The sequence below is a fragment of the Brassica rapa genome, chromosome A07 (assembly GCF_000309985.2).
Source record: "Brassica rapa cultivar Chiifu-401-42 chromosome A07, CAAS_Brap_v3.01, whole genome shotgun sequence".
In the NCBI taxonomy this organism is placed as follows: domain Eukaryota; kingdom Viridiplantae; phylum Streptophyta; class Magnoliopsida; order Brassicales; family Brassicaceae; genus Brassica; species Brassica rapa.
This window is the reverse complement of record NC_024801.2, coordinates 2,278,543-2,301,886: the sequence shown is the minus strand read 5'-3', so window position 1 is coordinate 2,301,886 and position 23,344 is coordinate 2,278,543. Positions and strand designations below refer to the sequence as shown.

The following is a 23,344-nucleotide window of genomic DNA, read 5'->3' as shown; positions in this document are numbered from 1 at the left end:
CAATAAAAATATATAAACTAATAACAATAGTATTTTTTTTTTATGATCGAGGGGCCATATCTTGTCTATATAACTTCAAAAAAAAAAAAAAAAAAAATTGGGGACAAAGACCAATTCACTGAACTGTGTGTGTCCAGAAAGATCCGGTCCTGATTATCATCTTCCACTTTTTCATACAATCACCATAGCATAGAACCGGTTCTGATCAAATACAAAATCAGTTTTTCTTTTTCAGCTCAAGAATTTCTCTAGACAATTTAATAATTGCCGAGAGTAAAGAAAGTGATTCATGAGGAGAAGAGTAAGATCAAGAACTTGCTAGTTGCCATCTTTCAATGCAAGCAACTTATAAGAAGCCTCTGCACGAGCTTCATCCAACTTTGCTGAGAGCTCTTTCATGAAAGGTGTACTTGTTCCGTGGCTGATCCTCAGAATGTCATATGCCTTAATCAGTGAACTCACCGCCTCTTCCGTTTGCCCCAGTAACCTACAAACATAACAATTATGCTGTTCATCAACTGTTGCCAATTTATTGCATTCGTATTCAGATAAATATGTAGAAATCTAATATGGTTTGGTCAGTGCCTGCATGCACATCATGAACCAGAGTTTTTATCCCCCTGAGCATTCAAACTCAAGGGTATCAAATTATGAAGGCTTTATAACCAAGTTCCTCCTACCACTATAACCCATACTAGTCACGGTTAAAAAGAGTCTTAAAACACTATTAGTAAATAAAGCAGCTTGAAAGCATGTAGTGGAATGGCTTCTTTGATAATGTTCAGAACTATGGATTTCGATGGGATGGGAGCATTAAAATGTCATGATATAGAGTATTAATCAGTTCTTTGAAGCTCCAAATATAATCCAGTTAATACAGTAAATGAGATTAAAGGATTAAAGAAGCTTTCATACCATTCGAGTTTTCCCTGGGTATAGAACTGCAGTCCAATCAAAGGATGGGTTGCTGGATATACTCCTGCAATTATATGAACAAAGTAAGCACAAGTTACATATAACCACCAACATCATTTGACTGATTTTACTGATTATATCATTCTCTGCCGACTTCCCTAACAGCTAGTTAATCTACATAGTTGTTTCTGTTAAATATAGTTAATTAGTAGCCATTAGTTTCTTCAAAGAAAGAGCTTCTAAGTTTGGTTCGAAATATAAATCCTACACTACTAGAAGTCTGCTTATGGGTTCCTAAGGTGTCCAAAAGAAAAAGTATTAATAAAACTTCCTGCGTCAAGGAGCAAAGTAATATTCCAGATGAAAGCAGACATACTTTGGTAAACAGGGACTATAAGTTTGCAGTAATCCAAAGCTTCTCTCCAGCTTTCTACTTCCATCAGCATCTGCAAAAGAATTCGTAATAGTAAGTTTGAGACACCACATTTGTATCGTCCTTTTAATATTCTGTACAGCTTCCAAGAGTCCAAAACCTTCTTATCAAAAGAAACGTACCTTAAGAAGCTTTTCACGAGTTCTCATTAAAGTGATCGAGAAAGAATGGTAAAGCTTCTCTTGTAGTTTCTCAAACGTCTTATACAGCGCAATGGCGTCCTGTTTATCTGAAAATTGTCAAAGATTCTCTCAGACAACTTGCAACACAAATCTAATGTAACCAAGAAGGCATTGAGAAAGCAACGTAGGCAACAGATACTTTCTGCCGAAGGAGATGCAAGAGCCTTCGCTGAAACTGTTTTCACATCACCAGCCAACTTTTTGACCTCTTCCTTGCTCCTAAGAAGCATGCAATTCTGGCAAACAAAGCCTTTATCATCTGCAAAAGCCAAACAAAAAGGAGGTACGAGCGATCAATAATGTTCTTGGAAACATAAACTATGTAGAGAAGTCATTACATACCAGGATCACGGAGTAAGAAACCATTACACTTCTCATTGGCACACCGATAGCCTTCCAATATGGCACTTTCTTCAATATCATGAGGTTTTCCCTAAGGAACGACAAATGTTGGTCAAATGCAAACTCCATTCGTTGATAAGTGGAAGAGTTAGTGATTACTTACAATGTTACTGCATCGGGCGCACTGACAGTGGAAAAGGTATTGTTCTTTCAGAGACTTCTGCCGAGTTAGAGTGCTTCCAGCGGTTTCAATATAGCTGATAGTTACCTGATCAAAGACAAATGATCTAACAGCTATATGTCAGTGTGCAAGTAGCATATACGAAAGACTCGAGATGAAACTACCTCTGAATCCTTTGATATGTATTCCATAGCTCGAACAACCGCCATCTTTTCTTCGAAGACTAATACCGCATTGGGAGAGCAGCTACAGAGAAAAAAATGGGTTAGGCAGGAGATAAACTGATTAAGAAACACAAACAAAACAGAATAATGAAGCAAATTACCTGTGATTAATGATGGAAACCAAGGGAAACAATCCTATCCCCTCAGGTCTCAATTCGCTATCACAAATGCTATGAGCATTGCACGAGAACTGCGTTCAGTATAAATGTAACAGATCAAACAAAGTGACCAATCTATTTTGACCTTCAATAGTAGTATCTAACGAGTTTTCAGATGCAAAATCTATCTTTATAATCCAGAACAGACAACTATCAACCGCAGCTTGCAGCAAGATAATTCAGTTTGTGTTAATCTAACAAGAGAAGAAGAGACAACAGGCACTGAAGACGAACCTTTGAAAAGTTCTCGGCAATCTCTTTGAGATCAATACCAGGAAACTGAAGTATCAAGTTCACAAGATTAGCCATTTGCGCATACAACATCAGCTGCTTCTCATCAAGCTCAGACATATCTACCAAAAAAAACAGTTAAAGAAGACAAAAAAAAAAAGATAGAAGAAGCAAAGATCATCAATTCCACAAAACTAAACCCCAAAATAGAGAGGATACGCGACACCAAAGCCTCCACCAAACTGTAATTATCTGTTGTCGTGATCGGTATGACCTGGAACATGTATGAAGAATCACAACAAAGTCAATTAAAGAAGTAAAAGGTGAATGCATCATCAAATGATAAACCTTTTCGTTTTGCAAGTTCCTCTTGAGGCAAAGCTTCACCATCAGACGTATTGTAGGAGTCACTAACATACGCTTCTCCTTCTCAAGCCTACAGAGAGCTTTGCATTCATGGCGATGCAACTTCCACTCTGACTTCTGCAAATAATCAAAAAGTAAACAAACAGTTTACAATAACGAATCAATCATCAATCGAACTTGTCGACCTGACACGAGCTCCCACAGTACCAAACCACTTGACAACCAGAACATTTCTTCAAGCCATCGGTCTTGAAACATCCGTCACATCTTGATTCCGACGAATTGTTGTTCGGAACAGAAACATACGGCTCTTGCCTCAGAATCACTTCTCCTGAACAAAAACACATAAAACCTCAGCCGCCGAAAGAAAAGCAGTTTTGGTACGAAACCCTAAGAGGGATGAACCTGGACGAAAGTCTCTGGAGGTGAATAGAGAGCGGCCTTTGTCTGGGAGATTCAAAACGGTTAAGCAGCGATCGCGAAGAAAGCTCTGCAGATTCGCCATTGCCTTCTCTCTGGTAAGCTCTAGTAGAAGCACAACGGTCAGTTTTGAAAATCAATTAGGGTCGGTTTAGCTTCAACGGTTTCATAATGGATCTTTTCGGCCCAGGAACGTTTATTTGGTTTAGGGTATTACTAGTATTACCACCCGTGCAAATGCAGGGGCACTATTATTAGTATGTAACAAATATATAATTTACAACGAAAATAAATGTTCTTTAGAGAGTTATTACTCGTATACTTCAAAAAATTAATGTTTATATCTTACAAAGATCCAATATGGATCCAAAATGTATGTAACATATTGATCACTTAATCTCAATAAATATGAAAATTGAGGGAAAACATATATATGGAAGAAGTAAAATTTTAAAATATTAACTTTTCTCTTTAGATAATTGACGTCTTTTCTCTCTTATATATTTATGTTTTTCATCTTGCTTTTTAGTTTCTGCTATGTTTTTCTTAAGTTTTTATTTATGTAAGAGCTACAAAAATGTATGTTAATCCAAAAAATAATATCATTAATACAAAAATAAGAAAGACCTACCTGAAGTTAGGTCTTGATCTAAAAGTAGACATGAGTCCTTCTTGTTCTTCTACCACTCACCTCGGTCTTGTATGTTTGCATTAGGTGAACTTCTTACTTTATTTACTTGAATTACTACCACCACAAAAAAAAAATCATGTTCAGCAAATTGAAAACCAAGTTAGTCCATTTTCGAAACATAATACCTCTTTTTTAACACCCGAAACATTATACTTTTTACTGCAGAAAAGTACATAACAGGTGCCTTGTGATGGTCTTTAGTGTTATTGTGATTGTGATAGGTATTGTGTAGTCTATCCTTTTCAAAACAAAAAAGGAAGATAATTGGTTTAAAGGAAACAAAGGAAAATAAAATATCTATAAAAGAAAAAAATTCAAAAATATCTCAACACATTTGAGAAACGAAAAAAACGTAGATACCTTGTATGGTTGTATCTCCTCATCATTGACCAAATAAACTTGCAATTTGGTCTTGACCTCTGATGCAATGAACCTTAATTCATAAGACACTGTAATTTTATGAGGACCATTGATTATAATTTTGAAAAGCATAGAAATACACACCTTTAATAGTTGACAACTGTTTCTGTGGATGAACTTGAATGCATTTGAGGCCCTGAAAACATTTGGTAGAATGTTAAATGAGAGGAGAAGAGCTAGACATTTGAGTCATAAAGAGCCGGAGTGTTTTGAGTCTTACTGACCAGAAATTTATTTTTCATTTGTCAACTTCGTAGGAAGCTTTGCTGCAGAAATTTCGTTTTTCTTTTTCTTCTTCAGTGAAAGAAAAATCTCCCAGAGACTATTGCCATGCAACTGTTTACCAGGATATAGAACTGTACTCGGGAGTGTTGATACGATTGTTAGAACTCAGAATCTATTCTATTAAAACAGCAGTATGACCAGTTGATAAAAGTTGTGTCCAACTATTATTCCTTCTATTTAAAAGTTTTTTTATTATTCTCTTTATTATTTAAACATTAACTGCTGTTAATCTTATATAGTTCTACCGAATATAGTAACCACCTCCATTAGTTAGTTCTTATATTTTCGGGAGTCGGGACCCATAACTCTCAAATATAAAAGAAAGTTCTTTCGTGCTTTAATTTGTTTTCTGTTTCAATCAATCTTGAAAGACAATATGTTTACATCGATTGTTGGGCAATTGTATATTTGTTTGCTTGACCTAAATGGATCCATTATAAAAAAGATTAAGAAATAATAACAAAAAGAGAGTACAATTGCTACATTAATAAAGCCTAACCTAAAATAAATATAAACTCATTTTCAATGGTATTTGTTAACTTAATAATATATAGTTATAATTAATATTTGTTATTATCGTGATATACAGTTACCCAACAGCCCATGAGTAAAAATCAATATAAAAAAATATAATTTAATAATATATAATTTTCAAAATTAAATCAAATTTTACACCAATAAAATAAAAATCAATTAAGCTAAATAATATATAACGAGAACTGTTTTATAAGAACCTTAAATTAAGTAATATCCATTTATTAAATACATATATATATATATTAAACAGAATATACTAAAATTATTTTTTCAGATTTTTAGAAAATTGTTCTGTTTTCGGTGCGTGTTGGATTTTATATTGGTTTTCGGGTATAATACTTTAAGAACTGTTCGAATATATAAGCCATGTCTAATAAAGTATGAAACTTTGATTTTCGGATCGATTCCGAATCGGGTTTTTTAGGCACGAATATTCTTGACTAATTATGTTAGGTAACTACTAAAAATATAATATGTTGCAAACTTTAGGAATAAAGTTTAAAAATAATTTCTAAAATACATATGACACAAATGTATAGTTATGTAACTTGACATATTTACTATGGTTACCAAAAATTATATTAAATTAAATTAATATAAATATAATTACAAAAAATAATACAAAAAAAATATTTAAGAAAATTCAAACAAAAAATATATCCGCCCTTTTAAGGGCGGGTCAGAATCTAGTCTATTCTATTAAAACAGCAGTGTGACCAATTGATAAAAGTAGGATCCAATTAAAAAAACTGATTTTTATATAACTGCAATTAATTATATCAAAGCACTAACACCTTATAATTTTATCTACCAAATACAGTTATCACTTTTTCTGTGAAAGTGCTTTTACGATGATGACGTAAGCTTGTGAAATAAAACTGTCCTAATTCTTCTGAATATAACTGCAATAATTGACGTGTACAATGTACTCCACTATAATTTCTATTTTTTGAATATTATTTTTTGGTTTACTTTTATTTGTCTTGCACCATATGCATTCTCTTTTTTCTTTCACCATATGGGCCATTAATCAAAAATTTGTTGGCAAAAATGATATTTAAAAAAAAAAATTAATTTTATATTTGTGTATTTTTTGTAATCATATTTGTGTATAAATTTTAATCAAAATATATTTTATAAAATAATAGAAATTTAAAAGTTGATCCAACATATGTTCGGTTCTTTGTAATTATATGTTTGTGTACCCGTTTCTTTGTAATCATATTATATGTTCTAGATTTTGACCCGCGGATCTAATGGTGGTTTGTAATTTTTTTTTTTTATGTTTCTATAAATATGTAACATTTATTGATAATTTCCCTTAAATAAATTAGATATAATTGTATAAAGAGAATAATAAGAAGCTTCTTAAATAAAATGAATACATAGTTAGATATAAATTAAATTTCTAGAAACATATATATAGAAACATAGAAAACAAAAAAAAATACAAACCAACGTTATACATACGGGTCAAAATCCAGAACATACAATATAATTACAAAGAACCGAATGTATGTTGGATCAACTTTTAAATTACTATTATTTGATAAAATAAATTATGATTAAAATTTATACACATATATAATTACAAAAAATACAGAAATATAAAAATTAAATTTAAAAAAAAAAGTTAAAATAAAATATATACCCGCCCTTTGAAGGGCGGGTCAAAATCTAGTTTATCGATAAAACTGAAACTCATCAGATTTTCAGAAAGAGAGAATCAGTGGAACCATTTAAAATAATTTAGAAAAATGGAGTAGAGATGAATTTTATAGCGTCGTTGAGTCAACTCTCTTGTATGAAAAATTAACTGTTTTAAGAACGTGAGGAGATCATGGTATCGTGTGAGAAATACCAAAAAGAAGAAAATAAAATTAGTGTAGCATTTAGGAGATGAAGAAAATATATCAAATATATAAACTAACGTAAATAATTCTAGTGTTGTATTAATTTAGGATCGCTGAAAATTTTACGTTAAAATTAAGGATCTGCTGAAATCTCAACCAAAATGTTTTTATGTTAAAGTATGATTTAGGATCTGCTGAAGTTTCATCCTAAATTATTTTGAGAAAAATAAGGAAGTTGGTTGAGACATCATTTTTGACCGTAGAAGAAATGGAGATGAAAGAAAAAATTCAATTTTTTTTGCAAAATGATTGCCATATGTCTAGTTTTGATTCGTCAAGCGACTTGCGCTTTAGTATATAAGGGATTTCTGAAGAGAATTTTTTTCAATTTTTTTTTTTTTTTGCTTCTGTTTCATTATTATATTTATTTTGAAAAATAATAACGATATAGCTTAGTAAAAAAATATAACATAATTTTTATTTTCATATAATCGATTTAATTTATCAATAGACCGCAAAACATCTTTTTCAAACTAAACTAGATTTTAACCCGCACGTCCGTGCGGATATTTTTTTATTTTATAAATGTATTTTATATTATTACAAATATTTTAAATATATAATTTTTATTTTAGCATTATATATTGTATAACTCTATAATATTAATATTTATATTTCTAATTTGGCATTCGTAATGTATAGTGATTTTTTAATACATTTTATTTTGTTATTAATTTTTATTATTTACTAATATATTTTTGAGTTGGTACAATAAAATAACAATATAAAATAATAAAATAGATAATCTCTTTTAAAATATATTTTTTAATTTACTAAAATAATATGATAGGATATATTATATAAAAAATATGTTTAAGATAATTTATATTTACATGGTGTGTTTAAAAAAATTATAGTTTAACATATATTATTTTAGTATTTTACCAGGTTTATAAGTAAAAAACAAACACTATTTCGTTTAAATAATATACACCCTATTATTCTAGTAAACTTTATACATAGTAGCATCTATCATATTAGTTTAGTAAATTTTATTGATAATATATTTTTGGATATTATGATATTAAGTATGTTGTCTTTTTATTTTTAATTAAATTTTCAAAATAATAGATTTCTGTAATTATTACAAGATATATAGTTTGTTTGTTTTTGTGGTGCATTTCAAAAAGTTATTCTTTATTATCTATGATTTTATCTTTTGTAAAATTTGAAATATTATCATTTTGAGTTTGAATATTTATTTTCAAAATCATATATTTTTTCAAGAAAACTTTAAAAAATTACCCTACTATTTTTAAGTTTGAAAGTTTACATGAATTTTGACTTTGTTTTTTGTTACTATATTAATATATATTTTATAAAAAAATATTTGAATATTTGGTAATATGTTCTCAAATTTTCCTAAACTAACCCAAGTTTGGGAAATTGCTACAAATAGCACATTCATAGTACCACTTTTCATGTTTACACTAACCACTTTTACCCTCACCTTTAATGAAGGGTAAAAGATAATTATACCTTTAGGGTTAACTAATCTAGACTTAGGGTTTAGAGTTGAGGGGTGGAATAGGGTTTTTGGAATGTGAAATTTAGGATTCTAATAAATATATAAATAAATACTTAAAATATATATTATAAATTTGAAAAATATTTTCAAACATAATTTTGCATTTTTCAAAAAGAAATTTGAAAAAAAAAATTAAAAAAAAATTTGGAAAATATTTTAAGTATTTATTTATATATTTATTAGAATCCTAAATTTCACATTCCAAAAACCCTATTCCACCCATCAACCCTAAACCCTAAACCCTAAACCCTAAAAAAATTCGAAAAAAAAATAATTTTAAGAAAAAAATTTATAAAAAATTTCGAATTTGAAAAAGTATAATTCGAAAACATAAAAAAAATTTTACTTTTTTTTTATTTTATTATTTATTTTATTTATTTTTTAATTTTTTTTTAATTTTTTTTATATATAAATAACAAGGGCATAAGAGTCTTTTGCTACTTAACGAAGAAGGTTTTTTTAAAATGTCTTCTTAGTGGTGGTAAAAATGAAAAGTGGTAAACATGTAATTTTTCCCTAAAGTTTTCAGTTCAAATAAAAAATATCTAAATCAAACAATTAATACTCAAGCGAAAAGAATCACTAAAAACAATAATAAAATAAGCGTACATCAATAACGAGACTTTATTAGAGCATCTCCAAGGGAACTCTATTTTTTTCCTTTATAATTTACACTAAAATAGAATAATTCTATTATAGAGTTGAATTTGCTCCAATGGTTTACTCTATAATAGAGTGAAATATAGAGTAATCTTATTTTTTTACTCCAAATATAGAGTGAAAAAACAAAAATACTCTATATTTCACTCTATTATAGAGTAACTCTATTATAGAGTGAATCATTGGAACAAATCCAACTCTATAATAGAGTTACTCTATTTTAGAGTGAAATATAGAAAAAATTATAGTGTAGCATTGGAGATGGTCTTAGAGAGCAAACGCACCTCCATATATTGCTCGGGAAAACATATCAACGAGCCAAACTCACAAAAGCCTAGAGAGAAGGACATAACTTCTATTTATCAATCTCCGACGTCAAGATGGATAAGAACTTTTCCACTGTAAAACTCTATTTTTTCTCCAAAATAGAATAAAAGTAAGTATGAAATAAAAATGCTTTAACCCTACTTTATTTCACATTCCATAATAGAGTAATAAACAAAAAAAATAGATTACTCCATTTATAGAGTAAATCCCATTATAGAGTGAAAAATGTAGTAGAGTTGGAGTATTTTTTATTCTATACTTACTTTTACTCCATTTTAGAGGAAAAAATGGTATTGAGTTGGAGATGTCTTAAAAATTAAGGTTCATATTCTTGAAAACGAATCGGATAATTTTTTTCACAAAAGCCGATAGAGGAACAAATCAAAAACTATCTCGTTGTAAGCGTAAGCAAGGAACATCACACCATCTAACCATATAGCATTCACACAAAAATTAACAACGGACAACCGACTAGATCTGAGAGGAGAAGTCAACGGCAAAATTGAAGGGTTAACGAAGCGAAGATGCAAGGACCTAAACTAAACCGAATGATACTCTAGGATAGGAAACCACACTAGAGAAAGGTAATCCACGATCGTCGAGCTGCTGAAACAAACCTCCACTGACAAATCCTAACCACCAACAAAGAGATATGAAGTTCAATATCTAAAAGTCTAACTAAAAAGTCAGAAATGAGAGTCAAAAAACATGCAATAGAAAAATACATAGAAAAGAAGTAAAGCCCGACCGATAGTGGCTATGAAATCCTTCTATGACGGTGGTTGTCGGCCGATGTATATATAATACATAACTAATCAATAGAAAAATACATAACTAATCAATAGAAAAAAAAGAGACATCTTAAAAGCAGAAAATGAGAAAAATCTGAAACGACAAAACACTGCCTAAACCAATTCTTAGGACGTTGATAATTGAGAAAGATTTTTAGCAAAATTTTTAAAATAGAATAATAATTTTTTAGCTACATACCGTAAAGTGTATATAAAAATAATGAAATTTAAAAATATCAGAATTGCAAATATAATCTTTTCATATCAACTTAATAATTTAATAAATTTCATATTTATTTTATTTCATCAAAATTAATTGTAAATGTTTTCTTACCAAATACAAAACTAAAATAATTTTAACTAAAAATAAAATTTATAAATAGTTAAGTATTTTAAAAGTTATCTATTGATCCTTTAATGAGGGCAAATATGCGATGAATCTAGTTTTTGAGTTTTTAAATTTATTAAAATTAAAATGACATATAATATACATTGTTGGGTGATTGAAGACTGTTAATTTATTGATATTAATAAAACTAGATCCGGGTCCGCGCTATGCGCGGATTATGTGTTGAAAATGTATTTATTTCTTTTGCAAAAAAAAAAAGATAAAAATGTTTGTATGATTGATACGAAAAGTCCATAGACAATTATATGGGAAAACATTTAATAATTATTATTTGTATGAGTTTTTTTTATCTGCTTATTATTATGGGTATAACGTGAAATGTTGAAGGAAAGTTTAGTTAGTTAACTCTGATTCTTCCTCTAAATTTTATGATGATTTGATGGTGGTGTCATAGTAAATACTACTCAAATTAGTCAATGTTTTCTGTTTATTCCTTTTGCTCGTGTTTCAACCACATGTATATACTGTGGTTTTAAGAAAAAAAAGAATAACACTGAAACTACTTATACGGTTGCATGGTACAAAAAGAAACCAGTTCGCTTGTTTTTGAACCGTGGTTTTTGCATGAATTAAACATTCAGAAAATAAGAATCTAGAGGGAAGTAAATAACATGAACATGAGCATCACTTTTATGTTTCGTAAGTGGGATGCTTTAATAAAAAAACATGAACATGAGCGTCAATTTGAAGTTTATCAAGGTGGTTGGTGATTTGAAAAAATTAGATTGCAGAAACGTGAGTAAAAATCATAAGCAAGCAGTTTATTGTTATTTCGAGGGTGCATCTAAAATGGCTTGTGAAAAGTAAAAAAGAGCTTCATGTGGTTGCTCAAAAAAAAAAAAGCTTCATGCATGTTCACAGATGAATAGTGAATAATACTTCTGATAATGTTGGTTGCTTAAAGACTTCAGCATCATCTCCAAGGAGAGTCTGCAACGAAGCCCTAGATTCCTTTCCACGTCCCCATTTTCCCTACATAAAACTTAGTCCAAATGGAAATCATCACTTCATGTGTTTTCCTAAGAAAACCTAACGTATTTATTTATATATATATGAAAAAGATTGTAGAAGCACAATTACCACATAGCAGAACAAACCAACTGCAAAGCCTGTTGGAACATCTTCCAGCATCTATCCAATCATGGTCTGTGTAAATGCTATTGCAAGCCAACCAGCAATATATAAAACGTGAGAAAACTACATTGTCTGTTATTGTTTTCGAAGAACTAAGAAAAAATCAGTATTAGCATGAAGTTTTTAGGCTAGCACACCACATACAATAAAACTACTGAGAATAGGGATGGTAAGTTTAGAAGTTACCATTTTCGAACGATGGGATTTGCTACCTTTCCCACTAAACATTGCATCAAACATCCCTCAGAAAGTCATGATATAAACATCGACTAATGAAGTAGTAAAAAAGAGACAAATGCAAGCAAAAATGTAAAGGTTAAGCTATATTTTGAGTGAAGAAGAATCATGAAATGGTTTTGCTTTCTTACTTGTGCAGAAGAGAGGCCGAAATTTGTTTGATCCCTGTTAGAGCTACTTGATGAAAGACTAAACCCAAATTTCCATCAATTTTGTAGAGGACATGATTTACTCTTAGACCTATTTTTTAATTGGGAGTTAGTTCATAAAAGTTGGCACCTGGTTCACTAAAACGGGAGAAGCTGGATTAAAGATTATGGTAGTCTCTTAGAAACTAATAAATTGCAGTTGGAAACAAAGTACATGTCTAGTAACTTACTCTAATGTAGATGAAGGCTTGTCCTTCTTCCCATTCAAAGCAACCAGAACAACATTGGAAAGCCTGTATTGTGTTCCAGAACATACAAAAGATTACAAATGTAATTATTTGTCAAAGATAGATAAAACTATTCGACAGCCAAAAAAACTGTAGCAATAGATAATGGTGGACTATAGAAAGAAACTATACCTTTGGTGAGAGAATCAACAACTCCATCGGACTCTATATACTTCATGGAAGTTTCTTTTTTTTTTACTTCTTTCTCCTGATTCAGACAGATCCAAAAACAGTTCAAAATCTTTTAAAGAATTTGCAGATAATGGGGCATCCTTACATCTATCTAGTGAGGAAGCAACAATAAAAACAGCCAAAAGAGAAAAAATGAAAAAAAAAACAGATTCCATAACTCTTTAAAACTACATTTAGGTTAGTTTTCTTTATTTCTTTCATGAAAGGATCAATAGTTATATACCTCTTTGAAACGTTTTATCTCCTTGTTCCAAAATATACAAAAAACTTCGATTCCTGCAACAACTGATTTTATGAAACTCCACATTAAAATAGAAATATAATTTGTTACAACATAAAATAAGCCTCATCTCAGCTTATTGACAACATATGACTTTCGTACCTGTTTACACTAAGGAGCAATGAACCCTGGTTCATTTGACTTACCGGAGGATTTCGTAGTTCTGGAAGCCATTGGTTGCTGTGTTTATGTGGAATTGGTGAATAACGTGAAAGAGAGAAAGAATGAAGATGAAGATTTATCTAAGGGCAGATGAAGTGGGAATGCAAACAGTTTCATCCCTGTCGCTTGCTTCTTTAAACAATGGGTCTTTAAAGCAAAAAACGTGAGAGGACGAAGAGAATCGGCGACAAAGGGGCAGGGGCGTCCCTGAGATGCTGGGGGCCTAAAACAGTTTAGTAAGAGTTTTAAAAAAAGAAATTTTTTTACAAATTTAGGGGCCCCTTCTTATGTAAATTTTTTTAAAAATTTTGGGGGCCCTAAGCCGGTGTTTCAGTCCGCTGTGCCCAGGACCGTCCCTGCAAAGGGGATGGCCTTTTGGTAGAGTGGAAGATTAGGGTTAAGGAAAGGAGATAGTAGGAGAATTAAGGTTGGGCCGGAATGGGGCAAATTTGGGCCGGAATTTTAAATTGGTTTGAGACCCAGCCTGTAGTGACATGGCAGTTTGATTGGCTGGGAATATTTTGCCTAGGTGGTACCCCTAAGAAGCCTCAAAATTAAGCCCTTTTATATAGTAGGATAAATAAATATAATTGAAAGATGATGATTCTTCAATTTCTCATGTTCAGTGTGACTCCTCTGAAAAGTGAGTACGAACAATCCGACACATTTCATGAAATCGCCGACGTGTTTGTTCCGACCAATTTAATATTTACCATTTTTATTCAATGGGCCTAAAACTAAACCCTGTTTATTTTTAAACCCCAATACCTTTTTTATTTTGGGCAAAAAGCCCAATATATTTTTAATTATTGGTTAGGAACGAGAGGAGAGGAGAGGTGTTGTTATCAAGACTGTCGCATTTAGCTAACGACTATTAGACCTAACCAAATAAAAATCACATCATTTCAATTCCCATTAACCTAAATTCAAGTGTAGTGAACGCCAAGAATCTAACACCCTATCTACATTACTATATAAACCCAAAATTAAAAGCAATGTTTTCACTAATTGTGTTTCATTCTCGTGTAATTATGGAGAGAGAAAATGGTTGTAGAACCGTCTTAGGTGGTCGTGCGGAGATAGACACTAGACCACCGTTTGGATCCGTGAAAGAAGCTGTGGCTTTGTTCGGAGAGAAAGTTTTAGCCGGAGAGGTCTATGCAACTAGGTTTAGAGAGGTAACTCATGTATGTTCATGTTCATATAATCACGAAGATTACTGCTTTAAGAAATTTCTATTTTGGGAATATATTTTTAATTTTTACATTACAACATATATTTTAATGGTTACAGATTCCAACAAAGTCAACGCCTTGTCCTCAACCAAGATTACGATCGCTAAAACTCGAGCTCGAGCAGACGAAACATACTCTTACAAGAATCCTACAACAAAACACCATCCTCTCCAACCGGATTCAAACCCTAATACAAGAACTCGAACATGAGAGGAAAGAAATTCAACGACTCAACATGATAAGGTCAAGTCTCCTAGAGAATCCAGAGATCGAGGAACTCAAGTTCGTGGAACATCATCAAACGAGGACGTCCACAGATGTTGAAGAAGAGATTGTAACGATGGAGGAGTTTGAAAAGAGGAGACTGGTCACGTTCCCGAGCTCTCCTCTGCTTACACGTGTGATGTCAAGCGTTGAGGAGGAGATGAAGGAGAAAGAGAAGGTTTTGGAAAGGGTTTCTTCGGTGAAGAAGATGAAACCAAAGAGGGGGTTCGCTATGTTCAAGGGATGGTTTAGAACAACCCGTGGAAGAGACTGATCAGTCTCCAATAATGCATACTGTTATATGATATAGTTAAATTTGATGATGAACTGATGTGTATCAATCTCGCTTTAAGATTTTGATGAATACATTTTTTTTTTTTTGAAACTTAAATGAATAAAACTTTTATGGTATAAGTATTAGTTCATCTTGTGCCGATCAATCATTGATTCTTTACTACTTATTTTATTAGATTGAACGTTTATACACATTTTTCTCGTCAACATTAGAATGTGTATATTATATAGACTAGGTAGATGGCCCATGTCATATATGAATATGATCCTGTCTTGGTTATTTGAATTTGACTGAGATTTTCGCGATAGACATAGACGCTCCAGAATAACAATAATTAGTTAGGCTAGACACTTTAGTTCAAAAGGGCAAGAAACAATATTTGATTACAGTGGATCATATTTTGAGTTGGGATCTATGATTCAAGTTATTGTTTTTAGTGTATGAATTAAGTTTTTTTTTCATTGTGGAAATTGTCTGCATTGCCAACATTTAAGTCATGTTTCTCCTAATTGACTCCACCATCTTGGAATAGAATATAGCAAGTTCTCGGTGAAAAAGTTTAGGTTGAGCTTCTCAAATATCGCAGTTTTGGCTATCATCTCAAATTCTCCACTCTCCTCAAATTGGTGTTTACTGTTTAGTTCCCTCTTCTTTCGATTTGTCGATTAACCTTCTTGGGCATATCCTACTTCGGATTTTCCTCGAGTTTGACCACTAATACCAATTTTTTTTTGTATATTTAATCTAGATTAATTTTTAGGAAAGTTTACTAAAATGACACAAATTAGTTATGTTATTACTAGAATGACTCATATTTTTTGAAATTTATTAAAATATTTTTTGGTCGAAATTGCCCATACACATAGTTATAACAAAAAAAACATTATCCAAATGCCCTTATTATTTAATCGACGGCCGATTTGTTTTCAAAAAAATAAATCTATCGACCAATAAGTCTATTTATAAAATCTGTGTAGAAAAAAAAACTACTATTAAAGTGGTGGCAGATTTTTTAGAAAGCGTCAGATTTGTTCACACGGCAGATTTAATTGTCAGATTTGATTAAAAAACAGATTTTTAAGAATATGTCTATCGAGTATGGTAGTAGATTATTTCTAAATGGTAGATTTATGTGGTCAACTTATTTTTTTCTGGGTAGATTTACTTTTTGTGATCGACTTATTTTCTTAAGGCAGATTTATATAGCCGATTTAAGATTGTTGACAGACTTTATTTTTATGAAGTGGCAGACTTTTTCTTTACGTGATAGCAGACTTTTTGTTTATGTTGCGGCAGATTTATTAACGAAAATCTGGGTTTATGAACAACAATTTTAATTTCGACCCGGTTTACTAATAATTCCGAATCTGGTTTAGTTTTTAGGTTAATTAAACTCAGAATTAGAGAAAATTTTGTACTTGTCGTCATCTCTTTCATCCCTCTTCTCTTCCTTTTCAAGTTGTTTCTTTTCATTCTATTTTAAACACTTGTTGCAATCCTTATTGGTTGGAGAAACATGGATCACATCATTCTGGTCTGTGGAAAGTGGAAATTTGAAAGAAAAAAATGGTTATTTGAAGTGGATAATGATCAAGGTAGTAAATTACTTGCAGCTAACGAGGAAACTAGATATGAAGATTTTGTGAAAACCATATATGAGGATTATGAAGTTGATTTCGCAGAACACGAGTTGGAGCTAACGTACGTTTTGCCAAAACCTAAACTGGTCAAGGAAAACCTCGATACCCCTCCTGTGAAAGTAAGAAACGATAGGCAATTTCATGTATTTTTGTGTCTTCACAAAGTCGAAAACGTTAGACTCTGTGTAGAGTTTAAACTGAAGAAAAAAGAGGTTGAAGAAGCTAGCAAAGAACCAGAAGAATTCCTGCAAAAAGATGACCCATTGTTGGCAGAGGATGAAGATTCAGATGAAGACAATGATCGATTTGATTACTGCAACGATTCTGATGGAGCAACGTCTCATGACGAAAACTTTACCTCATATGGGTTTCCGCCAGACCAAGTACAAGAGAGTCAGGGATCTCCTACAAAGATGAGTTCAGCGACAGTCCTAAAGACACCAAAAGGAGATTGTACGCATAATAGGTTCGACTTGAGCTCTTTCAAACTGGAAGTGGGGCAGAGTTTTGATTCAAAAGATGCATTGGCTACACGTCTGAAGATCTGTTCAGTCGTCCACAAATTCGATTTTGATGTGGATAAATCTACCCCTACGCTGTGGTTTGTAAAATGTTGGGTAAAAGGATGTACGTGGAAGCTTAGAGCTACACCAGTAGGTGAATCTTCAAGGTTCACAATCCGAGTATATGTAGATGAACATTCCTGCTCAGTAACAGAGCGTTCGTCTCGTTCTCGACAAGCTACTCCTGAAATTCTTGGCCTCTTGTACAAAGACTATATTGGTGGGGTTGATCGAACTACTTTACCACGTCATGTTGAGAGTGCTATGAACATGAGCTTCGGAATCAAGGTTTGTTGACTACGCTTTTTACATTGAATCTAATGTCTTATCTGACCTTACTTGTTTTTGACCTTGGTGCTGTTTATTGTATATCGCAGATGGATTACTGGAAATCTCATCGTACACTTATAGTTGCTAGAGATCTCGTAATGGGTTCATCGGAGAATGGATATGAGGAGTTACCTTCTTACCTGCACAAGATTAGAATGGTAAATCCTGGGACCTTAGCTCGACTGGAAGTTGATGCAAACAATAGATTTAAGTACTTATTCCTTGCATTCAGCGCTAGCATTACTGGCTTCCCATTTATGAGAAAGGTTGTGGTGGTTGATGGTACTTTCTTGCAAGGAAAATACAAAGGAACGCTTCTCATTGCAACATCACAGGATGGTAATTTTCAGATATTTCCAATAGCATTTGCTGTGGTTGACACAGAGAATGATGAATCATGGACATGGTTCTTCCGTCAACTCAGCCGTGTGATACCCGATGATGAAGGATTGGCATTAATTTCTGACAGGCACAAGTCAATAAGGAAGGCAATTTCAGTGGTCTATCCGTTGGCTAGCACGGGAATTTGCACGTACCACTTATATAAGAACATCTTATTACGGTACAGAGGACGTGATCTGTTTGGTTTGGTCAAAAAAGCTGCGTACTCTTTTAGGTTAGCTGACTTTGAAGCAAGCTTCGAGACGATTAAAGGGTTAAATCCAGATTTACATGCATATTTGGAACGTGCTGATGTGTGTAAGTGGGCTCGAGCGCATTTTAGAGGTGATAGATATAACATCCTTACAAGTAACATAGCTGAATCCATAAACAGAGCTTTGTCAGATGTGAGAAGCTTGCCAATTGTTCGCCTTTTAGAGTCTATCTGATTAATGATGACACGTTGGTTTGCAACAAGAAAACATGATGCTGACTTGATGAAAACTTCTCTGACTCGTGGTGTGGAGAAGTTGTTGGAGGTAATATATAATCAATTTTTTTATTTCGGTAGACTGGTTTCTAATAACAATACTTTACCATTTTCAGGGCCGTATACCTATTGCTAATCTATTAAAGGTTCAAGCTATCGACATTCATCAGTCACAAGTGATGGGAGTCTCATCTTTACATGTTGTAAACCTTACAGAAAAAACATGTTCTTGCCGTAGATTTGATTTGGAGAAGCTACCATGTGCTCATGCTATAGCTGCTGCGGAAGCTAGAAAGATATCACGTATATCACTTTGTCACAAGTACTATCGGACGCAGTACCTTTACAATGCATATTTCACTCCTGTTATGCCCAATGCAGCTGATGTTCCAATTCCAGAAGAAGTTGCAAAGAGGATCTGTTTGCCGCCTGATGTCCGCCAACCACCGGGAAGACCCAAAAAATCAAGACATAAATCTATTTTGGAGAAAGTTGCAGACAAGAAGCGGCCAAGGAAGGAACACACATGTAGAATTTGTAACCATGTGGGACACAATTCTACAACATGTCCTCTTAAGTGATGAGTATTCTATTTAGTTTCTTGGTATACTCTTTTGGTGTTTCATTACTATTTAGTTCATTTCCTATTAAGTTTTTTTAAAAAATATATCAGAACTATTTAACCATGGTCTAGATCCTTAAGAATCCTGCGTGCGAAAGTTGAACTGAAGAAGCATAGTAAGAGGACGAATCCAAAGCATTTGCCTTGGTGTCCCTTTGCCATTTTATTTTCTAGAAAATAAGTTGATTATGCTTTACATTCCCGAGTAAAGAACCACCTCATGGTTTTATAGTATATTAGATTTTACTTTAAACAAAACACATCCTCATAAACGCAAAGCCAAAAACCATCAAGTTATACATCCGCTAAAGCCAAAAACCATCAAGTTATACATCCGTCTAAAACCAAAAAAACATCAAGTTACATCTCTAAAGCTAGAAACCAAACTATTCGGCTGTCTTAGTCACCTCCTCATAAATATCTCCTGCCAACTTCAAGTGCAATTGTGTTATTGATCATTCAAGCCATCAAAGTTACGTCCAAGAGCTAGACATTCAATGTACATCAAAGAGTACACACCGCAATCACCGCATGTCATTAACAAAATAAATTAAAAAAAAGACATTTTTCTATTACTAACTACAAGAACATTTTGTACATACCATATCAGATGCTTCACTTCCATCAGCAGGTTCTTTGTCTTTTCTTCGCATAGTAGAAGGCCTCTGGTTTGGAACAACAGATGCGGCAACACCATTTTTTCTCTTCTGGCATTTGGTAGTGGGCACTGCATCCCAAAACTTCTCATTTAGCTGACCATTAAGGATGTCTTTTATCATGTTGTCCAGATCAGTATAGATTTTATCATTGTCCCACTTCGGATATATATCCTCCACTGGCTTCATAATCATATGCCTCACACGAACCTGCAAAGTAATATACAAGATTAGTAAGACACAAAATTTAAATGGAAGAAATACTACTTGTGTTTATACCTTTGGATATTTTCTCTTTTCTTGGGCACAAAAATCTGAAAAATTTATACGCGTACGAGATCCCTTCCATGACAGAAGAGGAACATCAGCTCCATCAATCCGATTCCCATATATTTCTCCTAAACCAGGGACAGACTCATAAACCCATATTAACAGCACATGAACACAGCCGTGAAGTGTGTAACTCTTCTCTGCTTCATATGTGAGTACTTTAATGGAATCGACAAGGCTGCTAAATCCAATACGGCCCCATGGATATCGCTGGAAAGCTGCAGTGTCCATCACCCTTTTAGCACAATGCAAAGGAATTCTGCTGTTGCTTGAAATGCCAAATATTCCAATGGATAGCAGACACAACAAACCAATCATCACTCGCTTCTCTCGAGGCCAGTTTCTGCAAATCGGCAATATGGCTTGCAACTCTAGCAATGTAGGTCCATCTGATGTCGGAATGTTCATCTCCAGCCAAAACTCTTGATGGTCAACATCCCAAACGTCATGCTTGTCGAAAGGATCACAATTCAGACCTGTAATCTCTCCAAACTCATACAAAGAGAAACGCAATGGCATAAAATCATCTATCAAAGACCAAATCTCATGACTGCTCTCAATTGCCAATTGATTGGCAAGAAAATGGTGAACAACTTTCGCAGACCAAATATAAGGCAGCTCTTTCAGCTTCACAATAACTCCAATAGCTGATTCCCTCAACTCAGACCAAACATCTTCCCCAAGTTCTTCTCTCACGGTTTGAATGTTGGAGAGATAACAACTATGGTTCATGCTCCTACTCTGAACTGGGGTTTTCCCAACCTCATACAAACGACGAGGATACTTTCTTATATCCGAAGAAGAAACCGTACCTGAAAAATAAAGTACTTAACAAGTTAGTTTCTTGTCTAGAAACATTCTCTGATCAACAGACTGTCATAACCAAACTTTAATAACAGAAAAAAAAAGTCTTGAAATTTCAAAGTGAAAGAATGTTGAAATTGGGATTTAGGGTTTTCGAAATCAAACATCTGAATCAAAAAATATGTTAAAAAAGTGTAATAACTAGTGGTAATTGAATTGATTTAGCACTTACAGTTGAAATTGGGATTCATCTCCTACCCAAATCAAAGCCGATTGCGACTTGAGGAGGAGGTGTCGACCACGGCTGTGAAGGAGGAGTTGTCGACGGCAGTTGTGACAGAGGAGTTGTCGACGGCGGCTGTGGCAGAGGTCTTGACGACGATGGCTGTGACAGAGAACTCAGACGACGGAGAAGTAGATGTCGTCGTGAGAGGAAGAAAGAAAAGGTTTGTTTCTATTTTTCTTTTTTTTTTGTCGATATGTTTTACTTTTTTTTAGTGGCAATTTTGTAGTTAATCAAATTAGTAATGGGCTTTTAGTACTTTTGCTTATCCCTCATTTTAGTCTAGTAATTTAATTTTAATATGAGTTATTGTAGTAATTTTAAGATGAATGTGAGTTAGTCTAGGTAATTACTCTTAATTTTTATTATTTAATAATAACTTTTTGGTAAAAGAAATTCAAAAAAAAGAAAAAAACAAAATGTTTTCTGTTTTAAAATGGCAGATTCTGTCCCGTTTGAATCCAAGCCTCAGGCCATGTTTATTGCAGGGTTCTTATGGTGAAGTTCTTAACGTAATATAAGAACTCTCAATAAACATGCCCTCAATAAAACAACAAAAGTTTTACCTAAATTTTAATCGTAAATACGCAAAATTATTATAAAATGGTGAAAAAAATCTTTATGAAAATTGTGTGTGATTGGACCACTATTTTTTTAAATCACATATAAATGCTTTGTTGATAGGCGTACTTTGGAAAGCTAAACAATATGGATTCGAAACAATCCCACGAAACTAAATATATGTGGCCAACCGTAAACAATACATTTCCTTATGGATTAGTCGAGGTCTTTCATAGGTTTGCAATATTTCTAGGTTAATAATTTTTTTTAAGTCCTTAATCGTCTAACAGAAGTCGAGTCCATCATTTCGAGACCATGTACAATGGTTTCAACACCTGTTTCATTTTCAACACCTTCTTTTTCTCTTTTTAACAATCCACATCACATTTTCTCTCTCTTCCATCTAGTTTATACAACACTCACTTCATTTTTAACCTCGACAATGATTTGTTTAAAAAATTCAACACCTTACCCACTATTCTTAATTCATATGTTTATTTTTTATAATATAATAATTACATATTTATAATTTGATTGTAATTACCTTAAAAACTAGTTAAACAGAAAATTAGAAGAATTTTGGTGGTTAAACAGAAAATTAGAAAAAATTTGGGTGGTTAAACAAAAAATTAGAAGAATTTTGGATGTTAAAGGAATTATTATAGGGATCCATTTAACAATTTTTTTTAAAAAAATATTAAAACAGTTGATTATAATAAAAAATAAAAAAAATATTTTTTTATATTCAAATGAAATGAAAATAGTCTCTATTTATAGATCATGAATTTTATTTTGATATAAATTTTATTCTTTAAAAAAAATATTATATGATAAATGAGTTTAAATTATTGGGTGAAAATAAAAATAAAAAAATCTACACAACCAATGAAAACGCATGACTGACCAATATTTATACCCAACAAATTTTCGCCACGTGGCTGTGCTGGCCCACAAATTTTTTTTTATCAATATGTTAGAAACTTTACAACCATGTTAAATCTCTAAGATAAGGCACAATATTTCAACAACCTTATTGTAAAGTATTCAACATCTGAAATTTTTTTAACATCCCCATTGTGGGTAGTCTAAGGCACATAATCATAAAAATAATTATATGCCATACGTAATATTTAGTTTTTATTTATTTAGTTAGCACTTTTATGTTTCCGAAAATGCTTTTTTGGAAACGTAAGATGGGGCTTTCAGAAATTTTATTTCGAACATATAACAACCTTTCTTTTCTTTTTGGTCAAAGAATTTTAATAATTTTTTGGCCTTTCACAAATGGGGACTATAGTTACGTATGTTAAATTTTTGGGGCTTTAGACCACGTTTCAGTTGCTTATGTTTAGAACTAGTTCTGGGTCAAAGACCAACGTTCTGAAAGCAAATTGGAAACGAGAAATTTGTAAAGTAGTTTTATATTTGTAAAGTAG

At 32.4% G+C, this 23,344-nt stretch overlaps 5 protein-coding genes and 1 long non-coding RNA gene across 14 annotated transcripts; 3 read left to right on the top strand and 3 right to left on the bottom strand.

Moving 5' to 3' along the window:
- Window positions 1–87: 87 nt before the first annotated feature.
- Window positions 88–3,673, bottom strand: LOC103845906 (histone-lysine N-methyltransferase ASHR1). Of its 4 annotated transcripts, XM_009122814.3 has the most exons (15): window positions 3,438–3,673; window positions 3,218–3,363; window positions 3,015–3,149; window positions 2,886–2,940; window positions 2,670–2,788; window positions 2,379–2,467; window positions 2,218–2,299; window positions 2,036–2,140; window positions 1,873–1,963; window positions 1,655–1,789; window positions 1,471–1,577; window positions 1,292–1,361; window positions 916–979; window positions 320–487; window positions 101–201 (listed from the first exon to the last, which is right to left on the bottom strand). In XM_009122814.3, coding segments are annotated over exons 1-15 (1,467 nt in total). In that variant the 5' UTR covers window positions 3,538–3,673; the 3' UTR covers window positions 101–200. The 4 variants fall into 4 exon arrangements, with proteins under 4 accessions (XP_009121061.1, XP_033131364.1, XP_033131365.1 ...); XM_009122813.3 differs by having other exon boundaries at window positions 88–487; XM_033275473.1 differs by having other exon boundaries at window positions 88–487; window positions 1,670–1,789.
- Window positions 3,674–11,713: 8,040 nt separating this feature from the next.
- LOC103848762 lies at window positions 11,714–13,621 on the bottom strand. 5 transcript variants are annotated; one of them, XR_004449488.1, is made up of 7 exons: window positions 13,395–13,620; window positions 13,236–13,297; window positions 12,953–13,028; window positions 12,516–12,826; window positions 12,334–12,416; window positions 12,094–12,170; window positions 11,714–11,995 (listed from the first exon to the last, which is right to left on the bottom strand). It is a non-coding gene; the product is annotated as an uncharacterized LOC103848762 (long non-coding RNA). The 5 variants fall into 5 exon arrangements; XR_004449486.1 differs by having other exon boundaries at window positions 12,334–12,826; window positions 13,395–13,621; XR_004449487.1 differs by having other exon boundaries at window positions 12,094–12,416; window positions 13,395–13,621.
- A 341-nt stretch (window positions 13,622–13,962) lies between these two features.
- LOC103828456 (WEB family protein At2g17940) lies at window positions 13,963–22,595 on the top strand. 2 transcript variants are annotated; one of them, XR_004449483.1, is made up of 2 exons: window positions 13,963–14,632; window positions 14,748–14,957. XR_004449483.1 is itself a non-coding variant. In XM_009104056.3 (2 exons), the coding sequence occupies exons 1-2, from the start codon at window positions 14,450–14,452 to the stop codon at window positions 15,225–15,227; spliced, it is 672 nt and encodes a 223-aa protein (XP_009102304.2). In that variant the 5' UTR covers window positions 13,963–14,449; the 3' UTR covers window positions 15,228–22,595. The 2 variants fall into 2 exon arrangements, 1 of the variants encoding a protein (XP_009102304.2); XM_009104056.3 differs by having other exon boundaries at window positions 13,963–14,641; window positions 14,748–22,595.
- On the bottom strand, window positions 16,512–21,510 carry LOC117126710. The gene is made up of 3 exons (XM_033275572.1): window positions 21,297–21,510; window positions 20,210–21,072; window positions 16,512–20,140 (listed from the first exon to the last, which is right to left on the bottom strand). Exons 1-3 carry the CDS (start codon window positions 21,313–21,315, stop codon window positions 19,850–19,852), a joined length of 1,173 nt encoding a protein of 390 aa, XP_033131463.1. The 5' UTR covers window positions 21,316–21,510; the 3' UTR covers window positions 16,512–19,849.
- On the top strand, window positions 16,765–18,611 carry LOC117126632. Its single transcript, XM_033275177.1, has 2 exons — window positions 16,765–17,739; window positions 17,829–18,611. Exons 1-2 carry the CDS (start codon window positions 16,765–16,767, stop codon window positions 18,609–18,611), a joined length of 1,758 nt encoding a protein of 585 aa, XP_033131068.1.
- Window positions 18,618–19,233, top strand: LOC117126631. Its single transcript, XM_033275176.1, has 2 exons — window positions 18,618–18,701; window positions 18,769–19,233. Exons 1-2 carry the CDS (start codon window positions 18,618–18,620, stop codon window positions 19,231–19,233), a joined length of 549 nt encoding a protein of 182 aa, XP_033131067.1.
- Window positions 22,596–23,344: the final 749 nt, after the last annotated feature.